The 21,783-nt window shown below is 45.1% G+C and overlaps 2 protein-coding genes across 4 annotated transcripts in view; one reads left to right on the top strand and one right to left on the bottom strand.

The window, feature by feature from the left end:
- LOC119455877 (transmembrane protein 161B) overlaps positions 1 to 21,348 on the bottom strand; it is a 93,220-nt gene extending 71,872 nt beyond the window's left edge. The window contains exon 1 of the mRNA XM_037717392.2: positions 21,221 to 21,348. The gene's annotated coding sequence lies outside the window, so the exon portion shown is untranslated. The remainder of the gene's footprint in view (positions 1 to 21,220) is intronic.
- LOC119456840 (myosin-11-like) overlaps positions 1 to 21,783 on the top strand; it is a 69,291-nt gene that overhangs the window by 40,386 nt on the left and 7,122 nt on the right. For 2 of the 3 annotated variants that reach the window (XM_049669391.1, XM_049669393.1), the window contains exons 13-18: positions 1,396 to 1,534; positions 4,087 to 4,128; positions 8,918 to 9,116; positions 11,668 to 11,695; positions 14,999 to 15,066; positions 21,010 to 21,368. In XM_049669391.1, coding sequence (XP_049525348.1) covers positions 1,396 to 1,534; positions 4,087 to 4,128; positions 8,918 to 9,116; positions 11,668 to 11,695; positions 14,999 to 15,066; positions 21,010 to 21,368 — 835 coding nt within the window. Of the gene's footprint in view, positions 1 to 1,395; positions 1,535 to 4,086; positions 4,129 to 8,917; positions 9,117 to 11,667; positions 11,696 to 14,998; positions 15,071 to 21,009; positions 21,369 to 21,783 lie in introns of all 3 variants that reach the window. The other variant, XM_049669392.1, reaches the window with a different exon arrangement.

Here is a 21,783-nt window from a genome sequence, read left to right as displayed (position 1 = left end):
ACCTGCAATTCAACCATTTTGCCACTGGCTCCCGCAGTGGTTTCCATTTATTGCCCGTCTTCATTCGTGAGAACAGTGAAATTTCATTACACAGTTAAACCTCGACATAACAAAGTATTTAACTTTTCATAACCTCTTGTCCATAAAACACCATGTATGCAAATTTAGTAGCTCAGTATAACGAAGTGTGTAGGCAATTTCACTGCCACCGCAAAGGAATGCCGAGTCAATAAATGGAAACTTCCACTGATGCAGATGGTCAAATAATTCAATTGCAAGCAGCTGCTTGTGAACGCACCTCTCAAATCTCGTGACAAGGGCGACCGCTGAAGTGGAGCCGTGTCTAGTTCCATATAAAGTCCAAGTGTGATAAGATCCTATTGCGCACTGTGTGCTTTAGGTGTGAGTGAAGGCATGCGAGGGTGAGACAAAAAAAGATGGTGGCTTCGCGAGTGCCGCCTTCCCACGCAAGCGCGCCGCTGTGGCTGTAAGCGTGACTCTGCACCACCAGGTGGCTGCACCATGCAGGCCGCTCACATGTATGCCTCCGCCTCTCTGGTAAAACGCCCAGTCGGCCTGCATTGACCAGAATACCAGATATTCTAAATCTCTCTATTCTCTATGAAATATGTCTCTGAGAAGCAAGACTTTCATTTGAGTGCAGCAATAGATGTCCCGACAACGGTTTTCGTCTCTCTCCTCCTCCTATGTGCATGACATATTGTGTCATGGCATTTTTTTTAGTGGAATCCTTGCAAAGAAAAAATGGTGACACTGGTGCTCGCATGTTTAACAGGGACGAAATGTCCAAATTGCAGAGCGTAGTGAAAATGGGCCCACATGAATCATTTAATGCAGATGCATTTTACACTGATGGTTCTTGCTCCACACAGTTTTGTGGCATCTGTTGCAGGCATCATGCTTATCATCATCACTAATTAATAGTCCCCGAACCATCTGTCTCCATGCAGAATTTGGTCCTACCATCCACAACTTGCGAGCTGCTGCACCCCCGTAGTTATTACTGTTGTAAAATCATGTCGATTGCTGTAGGGTCAGCTCTCAAATGTTCTGGCTGGTATCTAAGCCTCATCTGAATGTCTGCGTACAACCTCTCTTCTGCCTCGTGGTGGCAGTGTGGCTGTAGACATCGCAATCTTCTCCTGTTGGTCACGCTTGTTCAGTAATAATTTGCAATACCTGCTACCAGAGTAGAGATTAGTGCTTTCGGATAGGAACTGTCCTTTCAAAGCGCCTGTAGTATTTGTAAGTGCTCAGTGCATTTGCTGTTTTTATGTAATTTGCACTACTGCATAATGCACTATTGCACAATGCATGACGTCATAATGCATGATGAGTCGCTGTGAAAATCATTTCTGGATCTCCTCTTCGTAGTCTGAAGAAACACATCGCAGAGATGACCGAGAACGTCAAGCAGTCCAGCAAAGACACTGAGGCACTCAAGGCTCAAACAGAAGAGCAGGCCGTGCATCTTGCTGCTATGAAGGAAGAACGAGATAAGCTGGCAAATGAGGTAAGGTTATGGCAAAACATGCTTTTAGCTATATTAGTATTCTTCTCTAGAAAGACACTAAAGCTGCATTAGTTGGGCAAGTTGGTAGGTATTCATGACTAGAACCTTAAAGGCAGAGCGAAAAAGGACAGAGTGGACATGAAAAACTGCACTGAAATGGATAAGCGCAGGGCTTGTCCTTTTCTCTGTCCCTCTGTCTGTTCTTTCTCGCGCTGCCTTTGCCATTTCAGCCAGGCACACTAAAGAGAACCTCTATAATTTCTAGACTGCTAAAGTATTCTTTCAAGATTCATTCTTCATTTTGCGGTACGTCAATTATGTGAAGAGAGAATGAAGACTTCATTGTAAAGAATCAACTAGGCCTGAGCAGACTCTATCAAAATCCGTTACGTCGTGGCAAACTGGTCTGGGAACTTCAAGGTGGTTTAACCACCCATATTTTGTTTTTTCCTGGCTTAACTGTCATGGTAAGGGTAACATGTTTTAGTATTGTAAAAACTTAACTTACTAATACAACTCAATTATATTTTTTATAAATTCTAGAAAAACTGAAGCTTGCCACAGTAGAGCACTGCCAAAAGAAATGCTCACGATACTCCTTATTTTCTATGCAACGTGATTGTACCTAACCCATACCTGCCAACTCTTCCGAATTCCGAGCAATCTTTCCGATTGTACGGACAAGACTGTTCTGAAAAAAAAACGCCCCAACTGCATTGCGAAAAAAATTGCATGATACAGCATAGTCTGCATTGTAATTGCCAATATGTGCTATGGAGGTAGCTGAAGTCACGTTTATATCCATGCTTTTTGTGTGTAGGCAGTATAGGCTTAACTCATTTCGTTTCACATCGAGACGTGTTGAGAAGCGTGTGTGAGGCAGAGCTCTCATGCATTGCAGAACGGCGGCTTTCTTTAGGTCAGCTTTGCCACCATACAGGTTTATGTGTTGAAGCATATTAAGAATAGAAAGGGGCCGCTGTCACTAGACTTATAGTATGAGTCATATGCGTGCACACACTTCTCCAATCACAGTACGAACACCGAGGCATCTAATAACTGTGCTGGCAGCCATTCAGATTGGTTCCTGACGTTGCTGTGACACAGAAAAAAAGTGCATAATTTTTATTTTTCGTTTGTTGTGCCTTCTCAGCTTTGCAATTCTCCCAAATTTCGAGGTCCTCAGGTTGGCAGATAGCATATGCTAACTCCATTGTTACTCATCGAAAAAAATTTGCTTTATGTCATGAGGTTATAACAGTGTCGATGATGCCAGGTCCTTTATGTTGAGACCAGGAGTAGTAGTGTCAACAGCCCTAAAAACATTTCCCTCTCGAGTCAGTCATGTCCTATCGTCATGGGGTCCATATAACTTCTTCCCTTTCTTGGTCATTGCAAGTGAACAAAATAATTAGAAATGCTGACTGGAATCTAGGATACCTTTGCTGCAATTGTTGTTCTGCGTCGGATTCTTTTAAAACTCCTGCTGCACAAATGCTTAATCTGCAGTAAGCTTGAATATGCTGCCCCTAGCACTTTCCTTGCCTATCATCATAAGTTTGCTAGTCCTTGTTTATTTCACAAAATAAGTTATTCGTAACCTGCACAACGTTATTTCTCCTTGCACTGATCATGCACAAAAAGCCTGAATAATGTTGTTGTGCGAAACGCATACAATTGCTGTTATTAACCATACCTCTTAGGTACTACTAAATACTACCACCTTCCGAGACCATTTGCCTCGACTGTTAAGCACATCAATTTTAGCAACGCTTAGCTAACACTTAGTTTGCTGGAGCTTAATGTCTGTAGGGTATTCTTTTTCCACATTGTACCCACTCCCCTCAATAGCACCTTTGGCCCTGAGGGTAACACAAAAACATTGGCACTTCCACCCGAGGGGCAAAGCATTGAAAGCAATAGCAAGGTTTAACGTTGTACTAGAGCACCTTGCACAGTGTTCTAACGATAGCGGAGGCGGCATGGCGTGACATAGCACACGAGGCTACTGTTGCTGTGCAACAGTAGATACCAGGCGTGTTGCAACATTGCCATGATGAATGCTGGCAGTGGCGTTACCACTGTCGCACCTTGACGGTGCACGATACAAGACGGACAGAGAACAGTCTGCATTTCTCAGGGCCCAGTGAAGGATTAGTATTTAGCTTGACGTGTACTCTCCGTTTCACTTAGATCAGTGCACACAGCTGTTTAGCAGGAACTCTGACGTATGCGCGCGTCCAACGAAGTGTTCTGGAAGCCAGAGCACTTTGCTGCAGAGTCGATTAAATAAAGCGTGATGGTACATCCACTTGGCTTTGTTGCTTCCTCAGCCAAATGCACTGTGCGTCACGGGAGACTGAACCCTCAGTGCACATGCAACGCATGCACATCCATACTATGATTTCACAGCATGATTTATGATTTATACCATGATTTCACAGCAGTGGAAGCGGTGCTACCTTGTTTTAGTGTCTTTATAATTGCTGTCACAATAATAAAATGAAATTTAAAGTACCTTAAAAGTGTTTCTCAACCCCCATTCCACGCAGCTTACCGCCATGACTCAGGAACGAGACAGGCTGGCGAGTGAGGTAAGGTTTTGGCAAAACTCTCTCCACAATGGTATTTCTGTTTAAAGGGAAAATAAAGAGGAACTAAACCAGTCTAGACTGATAAGCCTTCTTTCAAAACTCTATTTCTATGGTACAATATCAAATTTAGAGAAAAAACAAAAATGAGCTTCAGAATTTTTTTTTTTTTTTGCTATGGATTTTAGTTTTCTCTTGTGTGTGGTTCACTGTAATGCAGCAGAGCTCTCAAAATTGGCAGACTTCAGCATTTGCCTTCTCAAGAATTCCGTAAATGCGGGGCACCTCTATTCCTTAACTTTACTGATAAAGCATTAGTCAGTAAAAATCCATTACGTCGTTGAAAGCTGGACTGCTGAAGCATGAAAATGAAAACAATTTGACTAGAATTGGCACATTTGCTTGGCCCTGGTCATGTTTTGAAGATGCTTCGGATCCCTTAGAAGCGCTAGACAACCAGCTTTCTTGCCTCCATCTTGAAGTACATGGGAGAACTGGTTAATGTCTTATTTCACCAATCAACTTATTTCCAGTAACGTGGCATGAGTGCATGTGATAATTTCAGTGCTGTCGTAGTGAATGTGTGGCAAGTGTAATGTGACACTAACCGTGAACATCGAAGCGCAAACTTCGCGGTCTTGTGGTGACTGAAATAAGATGGGAGAATTCACGAAGAGGGCAAGCTGAGGTCAGGTGGCATGCACACGGAAGAACATCGGGGCAGACGAGCGACGATCAGCTACGAGGTGGATACTGGCAGGCTGTGACCAGGCTTAGGGTCTCGGAGGACGCAGTACCAGTGTGCATTGGCCGTGGCCTTGACGTTGCTGACACTGTGTCCGCGACAAGGGCGTCTGTCGCGATCCACTCGCTGTTCCTGTTTGCCAGTGTTTCGCTGCTAAGACCAACCAGAGGTGCAGGGCACCCTGGGGTGGTCTCAAGGGCCTCTGAAGGAGATCGTGTTGCCAGACTGTAGCAGGTGCGGTGGTCACACCACCGCATGTGAGCTACCTCCTGAAGGCAACTCGTGACACATGCTCCCGACAGCTTGGCTCGGCTTGCCCTCACGTCGCTCTCCAACTGGACAGTCTCTTCAGTTCTAACCTGTCTTTGCACCGCTGTCGAACTGTGCGACACTTTTCCACATGCTAAATTGCTAAAACGTGAACCACTCGATTATGGGATCGAGTGCACAGACTGTTAGTGAGCCATAGGACTCAATGATTTGAATTGCCTGCTCTGCTCTAAACTAGTGCCAGTTTCATTGTCATACTGTCATATTTCCTGTCTTGTGCCATTTCCCCATTGTGCTATTGCCCCATGTGAAACACTGTGCATCTGATCTTCAACTTGTCCTCATCCTTTTCACTTGTGTGCATAAAAAAAAAATGGGATGAATGTCCTAACCATCATAGCTGCCAATAAATTTGATATCACCCTGTGCTCTTAAAGCCTAGTAACTTCATTGTTTTTGGCTGCTTAATTCTTAAATTGGTTCTGTGCTGCTTAATTTACTGCTTAGTACGGTACCTATGCATGTGCCACCATTTTGCCCCAACTGGACACTCCTGTTTTCTCAGTGGTTCACCCTGTGATGCATGCTATTCTCTGGAACACCAGAAATGTGCGATGCTATTTGCTAGTGTAGCATGTAAAATTACTTTGTCTCATTGCGAAAGCTAATTCAGAACATGAGAGCGCTGCTTCGTCATTATGCTGTGCGAGAACTTGTTCTGTAACCATCGCGTGATGGGCAGTGCTCAATCCTGTGCCAAATGCACCAAACAAGGTTTCCTGGGCCATCCTGTTAAAAAAAAATATTGCACCAAAGTGTGCCAAAATTAGCAACTGCACAAAACGTGTGTGGCCGCCGTGACCTGCAGGCACTTATAGTGCGCATGACTAACTCATCTTAGTAAATTGAGCTTCCAGTCATCTACACGTTCCTGACAGAAAATTCGGGCTCAATGGGGGCCGCCTAAAAGTCCAAATTGGGAGTCTGAAATGCTGTATTCAAATTCGCCAGAAAACAAAAAAAGTTACTATTCTACTAGTAGCTAAAAAATGTGCCGTATTCTCGCACGACCACTTTTGGGGATTCTCTCGCGGGATTTCGCATGACTAGTGTCAGATTTCTTGGCGTCTATGAGCTGAAGCATTCTTGGCACTGTGCCAGGAACACTATTGCCCGACGTGTCTGGTGCTAGTTGCGCCAAACGTCGTGAACGTGAAAATATCCCAAAAAGTGATTGTCCAAAAATAAGGCCCAAGTTTGTCAATGCATAGCTGCACGCACGTATGCTTACCCAAGGTCTTGCAAGTCCATACTTCTACCACTGTCATGCTGATGCCACAGATAGCCCAAAGTGCAATCAAATATATCAAGTATACCGAATTGTCAATCCGTGGCAACATAACGAGGTCTCTATGTTGCAGCAATGCACTTTCCAGTGCCACTCCTTTTTGCGGCGTTTCCTCAGTGGCAAGAGCGACGCTCCACCTCTGTTATCAATGGGGTCAGCCGGCCGTGAATGGTGGATGATAAAGGCAGCATATAAAATTGTGCGAAATTCATTGCTACAGGATCACGGCCCAAAAGCCACAGTCTTTGTGCGGTGCAGACATCGAGGGTGGAGTCAGCGCTGCCTAAACAACTTCGCATGGGTACCATGTCACTGTTCACAACGTGAATCGACAAACGCTGGACACCCAGAACCAACACCACAAAACCCGGGCGAGAATGCAACTTTAGGGCCGCTTGCACAAAAATTGCTGCTCCAGAAATTGCTCCAAATCTCAGTTCATTGGTGTGATAGGAAGGGCAATGATACTGATTAGGCTCGTGGCTCTGACAGAAGGCTGTTATGAACACGGTTTTGATTTCAATTCCACGGCGCAGGCAAATTTTCTTAAAGGTGCATGCTAGAATCTGGCAAATATTATAATCATTCATTGTGTGTCATTTTCGTTTAAAAATCCTCTAGGCAAGCTGTAAATAGGCCAGGGTTTACGGCAGTACTTCAATGCAAAACTGTCATTTTACGACTTAAACTAGCTTATAAATTCCTGAATTTTGCTTTTGGCCGAGTTTAGAGGATTTTATTTGTATCTGACCGCAAGGTTTATGCAAGCCAGGAGTCAAACCAATACGATTTGATTAGCACCTTTGCCATGAGGATCTATCTTATTTGTGGTGGCAAGTGGTAGTTTATGCGGAAAAGGTTTTACGAGCACACTTTGTCATTGTTTAAGGCAGTGTTTTCAAGCTGTCGGGCACCGTAGTTCTTTATTCCTTGAAAGCCCTTCAATGTTTTTCTGCAAAAGATGCTGCTAACCCAGCAGGTGTTTTCGGCAAGATACGTGCACTCAGTGCATTTACCTAGAACTTCCAACATACAAAGCAGCCAGTAGTCACGTGCATTCGTGCAAACCAGTCAAGTACTTGCATCAAACTATATATTTGTGCATGGCGCATCATAGCCTTAGTTGCTTTTGCGCCATAAAACCTTACATAACTAGCTAAGCAGTCAAGCTTTAATTATGTGGCAAGGGCTAATCCAGGATCGTTTTGGCTCATAGAAATGTGTGGGTGGTGGTCATGATCGAATTAACAGAAAAAATTTGATTACGGATATTTCAAAATTTTACTCTATACATTAATTCGTGACAAAGCTTGTGCGGAAAGTTGGCTGTGTTTGTGTACTGTATCCTTAGTAAATTTGATCCATTTTCATTTACACGCTGTTGAGAATTTGCTCTTCTAAGTAGTGAGGAAGGTGAAATTACTGATAATTTAGACTCCATGAATGCTATTTCCTTCGCTTGTGTCGTTATGTAAAGCTACATTCTCGTTTCCACACGTTTCTGACCTAAGCCTTTTTTTCACAGACCAACTCGCCAAAGCGTCAGCGCTGATAAGTATGTTTCACACACCTTGATGCACTGTGATAAATGTACCTCTGAAGTAGAACTGAAACTTGGGCTATTTCATATAGATTCATTGTGGTGACTTAGTTGCAAAGCACGAACACTCATGACAAACAACAGCACTGGTAAAGCCGGTGCCACTTTGTCCTTTATGTTAGCGCTCACATTTGATCGCTGAAGTCACCATTATAAAACATATCTCTTGCAAGGAAAAGCTTCAGGGCTGTGCACAGTACTTGGCAAGCGATTAAACTGACCACTTGTCAGCCCTGGTAGTTTGCTCACTGAACTGTTTTTTGCGGAACCTTAAAAGTGTGAGCTTGAGAAACGCAAACTAAAATACATTCAAGCACCCATGTGAGAGCCGTGTTCACACCATGTACGATTGTGTTAAGTGCTGGACTGCTGAGCAAAGAACCACTACCAGTAGCAACACAGCAGCTGCTAGGTTTGAGGCACCAGCTTGAATGCTATTGCATGGGTGTCCTTGTGCCTTCAAAAACATTGTCTCTCAAACCGACCAGCAACACCGTTATTGATTTTGTAGTGGGGCTGCCATCAGCTGCAGTGGCATGCCAGATGGCAAGGATAAGCTCAAGCCAGCGGCCAGGACGGTTGTTATGCTGGGGCCACTCCATCATTTCTCAAATGAACGTAGCTGTGATTGCCTGCAATGGAGACCTCCATAATTTCTTTGCATTGCAGCACACCAATTCATCACTCTAGACATATGTGGACTACTGTACAGAATCAGAAATGGCATTTTTCATTCCTTGTGACCAGTGGCGCACACTTTTATCTTCTACCATGTTTCATCCCGATGAAACAACCTTGGGTTACTCTACTCCATTTTCTTATGCTGCAGAACCGGTCACTCAATGCTCAGCTGAGCTACTGCGATGCAAAGCTGCGTGAACACTCGAAGAAGGAAGCAGAGAAGCCCCCTGCCAGGGGAGCCAACCAGTCAATGTACTCCACACCAAGCCTGGAGAGCATCTGGTCACAGCGCCCACTCTCAAGCAGGCCGTCTCGCAGCTCCATCGCATCTGCCGACGAGTTCAAAGGTACCCGTCGTGGTGGCTATGGCATTCTGCTGCTGAGAACAAGGTCTCGGGTTTGATGCCCAGTCTGCGGTAGCCGCATTTTAATAGAGGAAATTCAGAAACAGTCACCAGTGATTCCTCAGCCTTACGTGTGTCACTTTAAGACGTTGGATCCCCACAGTTTGGTTTGAATTTCGAGTTCAAAGGTACTGCCTAGCATAAAAAATACTATTAGTACATTGTTCAACTAAAGAAAAACTCTCAATACAGTGGAATCTCGATGATACGATCACGGCTAATACGAATTTCCGGATGATACGAATTTTTCCGTAGTCCCGGCCGAGCCCCATTACTTTGCAACGTGCTAGAGTACGGTTGTTACGAATCGATTTTCGACCCGTGTTGGTTGATACGAATAAACGCCGCCCCACCGACGGCCGCGAAAGACAACGGCGCGCAGTCACGCGCTTTCTCCCTTTCTCTTTTGGTTCAGAGGTGCGGACGCGACGCCGGACAGCGCAGAGGCCGCGACTGGGCGCGAAGAGTTTGAAGCGGTGGCGCTTTTGTTGCTTTTGTGCTTTTCCTCCTTTTCGGCGGCCGCCCATCGGACGGAGTGGCTGCTGTGCTTCGGGCCGCATTCTTGGCCATTTTGCCTAGTCGCAGCGAGCTATGTCGACCGAGATACGATCTTGGCTGATTCGCGCGGCGGTACGCCGAGGCGGGGGAGCCTCCGTTGGCGCGTCTTCCGTCGACTGCGTTATCGGTGCTGATGACACAGGGCGATTGTCGGTTTCACTGCTGGAGTCACACGGTGCAAGATAGCGCGGCACATAATCCACGATGCAAGGTAGCGCGGCACGTTCAGTCGGGTGCTCCTCCGCTTCTCCCGCTAATCGCCGTATTTTTCTTGCTGTAGGAGGCTTGCGCTTCCTTATTCCGAAGGCGGGCTTCGTCCAAAATTTCTTCTCCAACGAGCGACAATCCATCACTAACCTGGGAGCTCTCAGTAATCCGAATTCTGCATGTCAAGTGAAGATGCCGGCGTGGTTTATGAAGCAGACAACTGCGGTTGCCATCTTGCCCCTGCCATAGCAGCAACCAATGGAGAGACGCCTTTCAGCACGGCAGCCAATCGGAGGCCCGCATTCATCGGAGGGCCCGTGTGACTACCTATCGCAGACCCGCGCTTCTTTTGAGTTTGCGCGTTTGTTACAAGATGGCGACGACAGACGAATTGAGAAGCGTAACGGCGAAACTTTGAGCTTTCGAACGATACCAAGATGACGGCGCTCGGTGGCGGGAAATACGAGATATGTCTCCGTGAATTGCGGTGATCTGGCGCGATTTAAAGCTGTTTTCTCGCCCTGCGCACTGACGAATAAATCTTTTCAGCCACTTTTAGTGCGTTTTCAGCCAAACCATTTTGATACAGCGTAGATTAGGCGTTGCAGATACCGAAACGCGTGGTTTTCAAAAATCAATTTTTCTCGCGATTTTCGCGATCTGATCCCCTCATCCCCCCCCATAATTTGGTTAGTTTTAATTGTGTTTCGATGATACGAATTTCGGCTAATACGAATATTTTTCATGACCCCGTGAGATTTGTAGCATCGAGATTCCACTGTATATTTGTTGAAAAATTTCGTATTCTTGTTAGTCTGTCACCACATACTTATTTCGATTGAAAAATAGGAGATTGTACTGCCATAAACTGATTACAGTTGAGTGCCTCTAGAACGAACGACTACACTGAAATGACCCGTATAATGATGGAATAATTATCCCGGTTCCATTGTGAGCTGTGCGGTGCACTACCTTTACAATGAAGTGACCTGTATAATGAATGATTTCAGAGGTCCCAAGCACTTCGTTATGAAGGCTTGGGACTATACTATACCCATCAATTCTTTTTTACCATTTGTCCACATTATAGGCTATTTCATGTATTAGCTTGAACAGTTTGCTATGAAAATTGCTTCGTTTCTTAGTAAGAAACCTTGGAATGCCATGTTTTTGTTTGTTCACTATAGTAATTTTTCAGTACCCAAAGACCATGGTGGTGGACGTGAATATGCACTGCGTAATATGACAGTTCTCCAGAGATGCAAGCAGTTATCAGCAGAGCAGTTGAAAATGGTCAACACCCACCGTGGTGGCTTAGCAGCTATGGCGTTGCATTGCAAAGCATGAGGTCGCAGGATCAAGTCCCGGTCATGGTCGTGCAACGGTCGTGCAATGGATGCATGATAAAGAACCCCATGCCTTATAATGTAACAGTGCTTTTCACATGAAAAACCGTAAAATTGAGTTGCTAATGGTCAACAAAGGTAGATACGAAACCAAGTCAAATACCAGATATGTGCAGTTATCAAAACAGACGCATGAACACAACAAAAATGTGACAGTATTTGTTCAGAAAGGGAAGAGATCAAGACAGCACAAGTTCTCCCCTAAAACATTGTTTACTTTGATAACATGTAGGTACATAAGGCACTATTATGTTGTTTTGGACATGGCTGCTGGAGAATTCACAATGCCATTAATACTGTCTGTCCTTGTTTCTCTTTTCTAGTTCCACAGTTTAAGTCCAACCCTCGACGGTAAGTTCAACATTTCCTCATTGATGAGGCCATGTTTTTCTTGGTCATTCTAGTCATTCATTTGTCAAACCCTTTCCGCTTCCACCGCATTGTTTTTTTTAACGGACTGAGCTGCATTGGTAAATATGCTTCTGCAATAGCATAAAAAAAAAAGCCACTCCTAATTCTAGAGGAAGCTTGACAAATCAGAAAAGCAAGAACCAGATACAGATGGCAACGGCGACTTCAAGTTCCCGCACAGCATCTGCTCAGGCCTAGTAGATTATTACAGTAAAATCTCATTACAAGACGAGACATGGTTACAAAAGAGGACACTTGGTTATAAGAGATATTTGAAAATGGTTTGGTTGGTTTTCCTGTTTGCTATGTTAACATCGCATACAAGACATGATTACAAGAGACACTCTGTTACTAAGGGGAACTTTTTAGGTTCCTAGAGTAAGCTCTTCATTATTTAGAAGAGACACAACTCAGACACGGATCTTCCATCCAACCCAGGATGGAAGATCCAGGATGGAAGATCCTGTGGAAAACTGCCCCGAAGATAAAGCTTGGGCCTGCATTCAAGAGACCAGACGTTCTAGAATCTTTCAAGGAGTTTGTGCCTGCAGAGGTGGACCTCGTGTGCTATGAAGAGCTTGCAGATCATGCAATCCTCGCGGAAGTAAATGGTGTATGTGCCTTAGAAGATGAACCAGACGAGGAGGACGATGACTAGGACATTGCAGGGCAGAAAGTGTCTGTAGTTGAGGCTGATGAACATCTAAAAGCATTTCAAAGGTATTGTGAGCAACAGGAAGGCTTGTAAAGTGAAGTGCTTTACCTCCAAAGTTGGGAAGGAAGCTAATGCAATCTGCAGTCACTAAAAACAAACTAGTATGAATAACTTTAAGCCATCCTGAGCAATTTCCTGTAGATGTGTTCAAACACACTTTGGTGCTGATGTATAATAGTGATCTAGTCTGACTACTCAGTGTTTTCAGAATTTTTCGTTATGAGAGACCTTGGTTACAAGATGCTTGTTTCCCAGGTCCCTTAAGTGTCTCTTGTAATGAGGTTTACTGTATTGGTAAATACAGATTGTATTGTATTCTAAAAGAGCCAATGATTGATCATATCAAGTTCCAAGAACTTCTACTGAGCAACAATTGCCCAAATACAAAAGACATACCGCACTTGTTCAAATATCAGGCGAGGTATTTTTCCAAAATCCTTAGCCTGGAAGTCGCCCCTCTTATATGCGACGCTGACAGATTAATTTACTGTTTCAGCATGGCGGCAGCAGCTCCACTTTTTCAACCATTTAGATTTTAGAAGGCAGCACAAATTGTAAGGTTAGGCAGTACCTTATTTTTACGCATATAACTCTTGCGGATCAACACTAAAGGCAGGGGCACATGCTGCCGTAAAGCCACAACATAAGGCTAAATTTGTGCTGCTGTGAAGTCTCGCCTCAAGCTGAAATTCGCTTATAACTCGCATAGATTATCCCTGGGGCTTCCAATTATTCATTTTGAGCAGTCCCCGTCAAGTCCGAGTAATCACCTTAAAGTAGTGTACATACTTAAGTTCAGAGATGTATCGGCATTTCCCAGAATCCTTAGCCTGGCAGCCACCCCTCTCATATGCGAGACTGACAGATTCAGTTACTGTTTCAACATGGTGGCAGCAGCTCCACATTTCCTGCCATTTAGATTTTAGAAGGCAGAGCAAATTGTAAGTTTTTTTCGTTTCTTGTTGTCACAAAATTTAAAAAATGTTTTACCTTCAACTCTACTTATATTTACTTTGTGTGAAATGAATAGATATTGTCTTGAAAGGAGGCTGTCTCAGTCTAAGCTGAAGTGATGTTTTCTCTTTAGTGCCCTTTAAGTCTCTGTTCAGCACATGCAGCAATTGGAAGTTGTGCCTAAACGGGCCCTGAACCACTTTTTATTGAAGTGGAGAAAGACAGAGTGAAAATAGGCTATTTCACAAATGCATTGCCGCCAAAGTACTTCAATGCGTTTAGTAGAAGCGGACTTATGGTCAATCAAACATGGCCTCCTCTGTGCTCCCTTGCACTGCGAAGGCTACAGCGGAGTGGGCCGGGGCCACAACGCTCCACCTTCGAAATGTCGCCATCGTGCGCAGGCCAAATTTCATTTTGGATGTTAATAGATGCCAGGACTTCCGATTTTGGTGCCTACGACACACTAAACGTAAGCCAAACGCGGTCGTCCACAGCGAGCAGCCAGTGGACTCGTGGCGCCACCCCGCGGCGGCTGCGGTGTAGCCGACCTCAGCGACCAATAGCAGCCACGTATTGGAATGTGCTTTATTACGTAATAAAGCACACAGAAGAGAGTGAGGACCGTGGCTTCTGTTTAAACGAGAGAGTTTGACAGTGCCATTCAACCAATCGTTCATTTTTATGAACGATTGGTGCTGAGCAAATTCACAGGACGATTGCCAAAAAGAAAGAAAAAAAAAAAGATTAAAGGGGCCCTTAACCACCCCTTGGGCTTGGTGAAATAAGTCCGCGAGTACTACGCGCTGCTGTGAACATCTCGGCCAAGTTTTGCGGTCTTACGCGGTGCGTGGAGCTCTCAAGCGGAGCACGAAGTTGCCTTCCTCTCAAATGCTCCCTTTTCAACAGAAACCATGTTCCTCATCCTTTTCTGGACACTTTATTTCGTAATAAAGCAGATTCCCATATGCGGCTGGTATTGGTAGCTGCGGTCGGCTACGTGGCGTAGATACCGCAGCTGCCGCGTAGTGCCGCCACGAGTCCACCGGCTAAGCGCACTGCAGCTCGCTGAGGACAGCTGTGTTTGGCTTACATTTATCGCGTAGTAGGCACCAAAATCGGAAGTCGTGGCGTCGATGTTAACATCCAACATTAAATTTGAACTGTGCGCCACGGTGACATGTAGAAGGCGCAGCGTTGTGGCCACGCCCCAACTCGCCTTCGCAGTGCAAGGCATTGAAGAAGGAACGGGAGCACAGCAGAGGCTGTGTTTGATTGCCAATAACTCCATTTCTGCTGAACGTATTGAAGTACTTCTTGCGGCAAAGTATTTTTGAAATAGCCTATTTTCACTTCAAATGCCTTTCTCCACTTCGATAAAAAGTGGTTCAAGGCCCTTAATTCATTCACTCATATCAGTTGACCAGAGGAGAATGCCAAGTGCAGACAAATTGTGCCACTGGTAATTTGACTGCAAAATTTCTCTGTGCTCTCATTTGTCTATGGTCATAGGTGTTCTTTTGATGCAATCGTTAGACCTGCAGTCTTTCGTTTTGTTTCGCTGAATTTCACAGGGAGAGCAGTGTCTCGAGGTCAGGACAGGTCGCACAGGCAGCGGCTCTGGACTCTAGCATATTTTCTGGCAAGTTCCTCAAATTTCTGTCATTCATGTTGCTTGCTGCCGTTGTCAGTTTGTTCTGTCAAAAGATGCTCATTATTGGTCACTTGCCTGTGGTGCTCTACTTTTCAGTACAATGGATTTTTTAACCCCCGCAAAGCCCAAACACCATTCTGCATCAAGGAAAATTAAAACTTGTTCACCTTTATTTCTAGCCATGAGAGTACATTCGTGCAAAAAAGAAAATTAATAAAGCAATGAAATTCTTTTGAGTAAAAAGAAATTATTCAATAATTGGTTTGCTGAGCTATCCACAAGTGGAAATTTCTCTTTGGGGCATCAAAAACATTACTATGAAGCTTACATGAATTTTATTATTCATAACCCTTTGTGGACGAGTGTATCGTGCGTGCAACAAATGTTTTTTTCTTGCCAAGTTTCAGTTTTGAGTACGCACTATCTGGCTGAATGTCTTCAGCCAACACTGAATGAATTGATTAATGAAATTAATTCTTTGAATGCTGAATGAATGATATGCTGGCTTTGTGGGTTAACAAACTGTTTTCTCTCAGTGCAGACATCTCGCGGACTAATCGTGAGCAGTGCCTGTCATATTTTGACTTGTAGAACACAAATCGTGCCATTAATGACTGCACTCTCTAGTTTATCAGCTGCTGTAGACAAAGTCCCATACAGTGCAGGGATATTGGCCGGACATCCGATTTATGACAGCTTTATGTGCATGTGTCTTTCATTGTAAAAATATTGAAGTCCTGGGAGTTCTAGCCATGGTATCAGTGCCGCTATGGGGAGGGGACAAATAAACACATACTTTCATTCGCATACGGGTTTAAACAGGGTTGCTAATTTTGTATGTAAAAGTAAGCCAATGTCGCATTATCTTCTTCTACGTCATGTATACCAGTCAACTTCCATTATTTCGACCCTGACGGGCCTGATGAAATTGATCAAGTTATCCGGCTAGTCAAATTAAACAAGATTCAGAAGAAACAGTATTTGACAGTATGCAGGCAGTATTTGACAGTCCTGCATACCCTTGAATCAAATTCTTGCCTACTTTCTATATATCCAAAGTAGCAAATGAACATAGAAATTACATTACATCTCCTAAACAAAGTAGAAATCTAATACGTGCCTAATTTCTTTAAATGGCCATCAGTTTCTTGGTCAGCTTCGCCGCAATACAGCCATGTTACGAAGTAAAGCGTATGGAACGCAGCAAAGGCAGTTTTTGCTTCGTATCCGATTGCATCATACAGGCACTTTTCACTTTTCGACCCAATTTGCATGGAAAACAAAAGGCGTGCATTAGAATTGGGTAAATAGAGTGATCAGACATTATGAGGTACCATTATTGTTAGGAAATCTTCCTAGGCCAGGCCAAAAATGGTCATTTTCGACGGGAGATGACGTGTGTTCAAAGCATTCACTGTCCCTTAAGCTCTGCTGAGACAGGCACTGCCATTAAAGCGGTCATTGTTGAGGTTACCATAGGGGTCAGGCGCGTGCATATGAGTGAGTGGTCAAGTTTCCTTGGCACTTTATGGAGCTTAGCAGGGTTCCGTGGGATGACTGTACTTGAGAACCCCTGTGCTAGGTAATAAAACTACTTTGGGAACAAATAAAGCCTTAATATTCTGCGGAAATTTTGAAAAAGTTGGGAATAAAATGCATTTTGACCCTTATTGCAGCATTGATTACACAATGTAGTGGCCCCAGTAAAAATACGACATGTGAAGCATTTTATGCTATGCTTTGTTAGCACTTACTGAGAAAGTTATAAGAATAAAATTTCTTATACACAAGAATTTTTTTTGCACTAAACAGTAACAATGGTGCGCAAAAACTTTTGTTTCGTCTTCACGGCACATTTTAGTCAAGTTAAAATGGCCTGCTTTGCACGGGTCTTTTTATTAACAGGGTGCTTCGCCTAAGTATTCTTGATCAAAATACACCTTAGAGGTCCACTAAAGAAAGAAATGACTTTAGCCGTTAGTAAATTACCCTTTTGCAATACAGTTAAACCTGCTTATAACGAACCTCCATATAACGAATTCCTGGATATAACGAAGTTTTTCTATTCCCTTCTATTACTCCATAGAAGCACATGTATTTGAGACCTCTACGTAATGAAGTGGCAGCAGGAGACCCCCTCGATATAACGAATTTCCCCCTCCGACAACCTAGAGATTTCGCCCCAAATATTGTCATTTTTGCGCGAGCGGCAACCAGAAGCACCTTGTCCACCGCGACAGAATGTGAAGCGAGCGCACGTGTGCGTGTGTGCGTGTGCGAGGCGGGCCTGCATCCCTCCACCCGGCGATCTTGCTTCCGCGGGCGTGACCTTTCCCCCTCCCTTCATTCAAACCTGATCCTGCCGCTTGCTGCAGCTGGCCTAGCACGCCAAGCCGGCACTCTCTCCTTTTCCAGTTGATGTTGCCGACGTGCTGGTACACGCTGTGACACATCACACTCGATGAGCGTGGACACGCGCTGTCAAACGCTGGCAGCGTGTGGAAGCGCTGCTGGGGAAGCGAGCGAAGTGACCTTCGTGCTGTTGTCTATCGCTTCAACGCGAACTGAGCGCCGAGAACACACAGCACGCACAAAGCTACGAGCCGCTGACTCGCCTACACTGCTAGACTCTGCCCCAACGCAGATCGGTTTCAAGATATGGCCCGCGCGAGCGCGCGCCGCCGCGCAGTACGCAGTTGATGTCAGAGTACAGTACAACGCCGCCCCGCTATCCCTCCCCCCTCGCTTGCTCGCTGGTGCCTCGAGCGCAACGGAAGAAGGCGCGCTTCCTCCCTGCTTTTCCTGCGCGCGCGAGATTAGACGCGGTCGTCGGCTCCCCTCGCACGTTTTCACTCGCACATACAGCACACGGCGCGCGGCAACTGCGTTATCGCCCTTGGAGTTTATACGGGATATCTATAAGCCAAAACCAATTTTAGGGCCACAACGCGTCATAGACACCATCTTTATGTAGCAAATCCGGATCTCAAGGGCCATACTTTTTCTGGCGGAAACCAAAAATACATCATAGTTGTCGCCCCCGGCACTTTGGGCGGCCAATGCCATCGTCAAGCCACCAAGCCAAGCGACATGAAAAGTCAAAATGGCCGCTCGGGCCGGCGCGGGGTGGCATTTCACAACGTATGATGCGGGAACGGTCCCATAGTTGTGACGCAACAGCGGGGTTACCAATGCATTGGGATCTATGGAAGCTGTGCCGGGACCGGCCGAAAACGAACAGCCGGGAAAACGCAGCCCCCGGTAACGTAACAGCGGGGTTCTACTGTAACACTATACGACGCTACAACGCCATCGTGACGCTCGCTCTTCATTTCCGATGCCTCGCGCTTGTGCGAAACGACACGCGTCCACGCATCCAGTACCTGGTGTGTGTGACATTCCAAGGATGAGTGCTTCGACGAAAACGGAAAACGGGTGCGCGTTACAATTGAGGGCGCGTTAGAATCTAGTAAACACGGTAAGCGTTTCTTTTTCGAATTTTCGTGCCGAACCAGCATATAACGAAATCCTCTTTATAACGAAGTTTTTCGGGAATTTGTCAATTTCGTTATATCCAGGTTTAACTGTACAAGAAACCACTCTTAGCAAGGGAACGGTTGGGAAACTGGAAAAGACGCAAAAATGAGACAGGTGGCGACGCCAGGGGCCGGAAACCCCCTATACCTCCCATGGGACGCTCGGTCCCATGCCGATACGCGGCGGCAGCGCCGCTTCCACCCCTGGCGGCTGCCGGATATTCTACTGGAAATAATTCACAAACAATATAATGCCTCTATGACCTCACTGATGAGGTCACAAGGTAGAGGGAGAGGGCACGCAGCCGGTAGGAGGAGGGTTGCCGCTAAAGCCCTCCTTTCCCACTTCACATGCAAGCAGAATGCGTTCGTGCTCTCTTGCAGGTCCGCTGGCCGTGCGGCAACATTGACTGAATCGCGGAGCAGAACCCGCTGAAGTGTGTCGTGTATTAGGAAGCGCTTTCTTCCTACCAGGTTTACCTTGCAAGCTGCTAGTTATTTGATAAACCACTGGGACATTGCTTGTACGCACCAGTGCCAAGCAATTATAATGAAGAATATTTATATAGCGAACCATTGTTAATTACCAATATTCGCAGTTAATATATTACATTTCGTCATTTCGTGAAAGTAGTTGCTTTGAAAGTCCTAACTTGAGGTTACGTTTAGGGCTACACTTAAACTAGTCCATAGATATAGTGGGGGGTAGCATAAAGAATATAACTTCCTGGCACCATCAATCGTTAATTTTGTTCGTGTGTTGCGAAGTGGATCAGCTAAAACTAGCAGATTTCTCGGCCAGGCAAAACTAAACACAAGTAAAAGTTCAACGCTTTTGTTTTTATTCACACATTCGGACTGTCACTTTTGCACTGTGTGGAAGTCAATCTACAGAAGCAATTTTCATTCACAATGGAAATTTGTACATAATGAGTGAAAATAGATTCCAGAAGATCCAATCCGAAAATTATTAACCACGACGGCTGCGTCTTTCTTTTTTTACCTTGGCTGTGCATGTCAACAAAGAGTGAACAGAATATATGTAGCCCAAAAACACACACTCAAGCCCTTCATTACAAGTATTTCACCGGCAACAGATGGGCTGCAGTCATGACGAATGAGTCGAGCGACACTGCTCTTACCTCAGTCCACTCAGGCTTGCACAGAATTGGTTTACTCATGCAAAATGAATACCTGCTCGGAAAATAGAGTGAAATACTTGTGCTTACCCGTGGTCGTTAGGGAACCTCAAAAACTTCGTAGAAATGGAATTCCCGGTATTCGAACGTACACCACAGAGCCGCGCAACACATGTGATGCCCCAATTTAGCCATCATCGTCTAATGCTTGGTTGACCTGGTTTCCTGCGTCTTCCGTTCGTTGCACGCCTGATCAAGCTTCTCTGTCTTATCTTTCCCATCTTCACACTTGGGACGACAACTGAAGCAGACGACCAAGCGCGATCTCACTTATGCTATCGCTGAGCGAGTGGCAAGGGTGAGCGAGTGGCAAGCTTGACGGACGCACGATGGCGACCACTTCCCACACTTCGCCAGATTTAAAATTTGCAAAAAGAGAAATACGCAAAATAACTTGGGATGTCCGGCACCCGCTAGGAGCGCGCATGTTCCTTGAAGCCGAAACTAGCTTTACTTTCCGGGGGCTGTGACGCTGCCTTGAAATTCCCACACCAGCTCACTGTGATGTCATGGATTTTGACAGTTTGCTTGGGCCTGGTTAAATTATCGGTAAAAATAGACTACACTATATTTTGAGAGCCAAAAATGGAACTTTAGAATTTGCAGGAACATTTACTGGAGCGACAATGGCCGAAAAGTTAAAAAATACTTTGCAATCTGTGATGTCGCACTGACATGTACTGGCCCTAGGGCTACGGCCTGAAATTCAAAAATTAAATCATTTTCTCTTGTAATAATCAACCTATTACAAGATCAATGAACATAGGGTTATTCAATAATGCTTTACAGATCTAAACAGATTCAGTGTTTCTCAGTGTCTATTCAAGCAAATGTTTTTGGATTTTTATTGTAAGAAAGCGATCGGAACTTGTTCTCAATTCTAAGAAAAAAAATGTATGCTAGCATCTGACCGACAGTGGACCAATCGTCATTCATCGCTGTCAGCCTGTCACTATCGCTGGTTTGGTTTCATACTCGATTATAACGTGCGTGTAACTTTTTAGTACATTTTTCTAGAAAGAGAGCGTGCATGCAATCAAGTGAATACAGTATGTCTTCTTGCCACCAAGATCGGTACTGCATTCCTGCCAATTTAGCCGTTGCCTTTTCTCACAATCTGGCCAAACCATTCTAACCCTCCCTCTTAAACCTTGGCTGCAATGTTAAGAACACGTCTCTTCCATGACTATGCACAGAGAGCCGCTTCTCCTGCGATGAAGAGCAAGACTTGTTCTCAGAAACAACACTCGCAGAGCTTAGCAGTCAGCCGGAGGACCCAATGCACCGGTACAGCGAGCTGTATCGACGCAATTCTATGTTGCCTCAGCATCTAAAGTCCGTGTACCCAGTCGAGACACAGCAATGCCCGATACCAGCAACACCCCTGAAAGGAGACAGCAAGTTCACCTTTCCAGAAGTTGCAAGCACCTCTGCAGCTGCTGCCCCAAGCAGCTCGGTGCAACGAGTTAACGCTGCTGAAGACGCGGCCAAGCGGAAGAGAGATGCCCGCTCCAGCAGCAGCGATGACAGCAACAACAAACCACCATCATTCTGGGTGAGTGTCGAGGCTGTTGGAGAGTCTTGCCTTCATTTGAGTAGCCTGGCTAGGCCGAGCCTCTCAAGCAGTGGCAAAGCAGTGCCTGTGGTGAAAACGTTTACGTGCAAGTACGTGTAAGTTTTAAAACCAGGTGCTTCACTGAAATGGCAAGTGCCAAGCTTCTCGGCCCAGAAGTCGCTGCAGGAGCGGGACCAAAGCTTGTATAATTTTCTTTATAACTTGCAGCTAAAGATTCTCTGAGTGTGTGTACCCGAAAATGGCCATGGCCTGTTTGGTGCCTTAATTTTTGGGCAATCAACTTTCAATTATTCAACCTTGATGGAACAGTAAAAGTGGTCAGAAATTAACAATGCCTGCCACTATGGCTCAGTAGTTATGTGACCATGGTGTTCTGCTGCTGAGAACAAGGTCG

This window comes from Dermacentor silvarum, chromosome 6 (genome assembly GCF_013339745.2).
Source record: "Dermacentor silvarum isolate Dsil-2018 chromosome 6, BIME_Dsil_1.4, whole genome shotgun sequence".
Lineage (NCBI taxonomy): Eukaryota > Metazoa > Arthropoda > Arachnida > Ixodida > Ixodidae > Dermacentor > Dermacentor silvarum.
The sequence above is the reverse complement of the archived record's forward strand: the minus strand, read 5'-3'. Positions and strand labels throughout refer to the sequence as shown.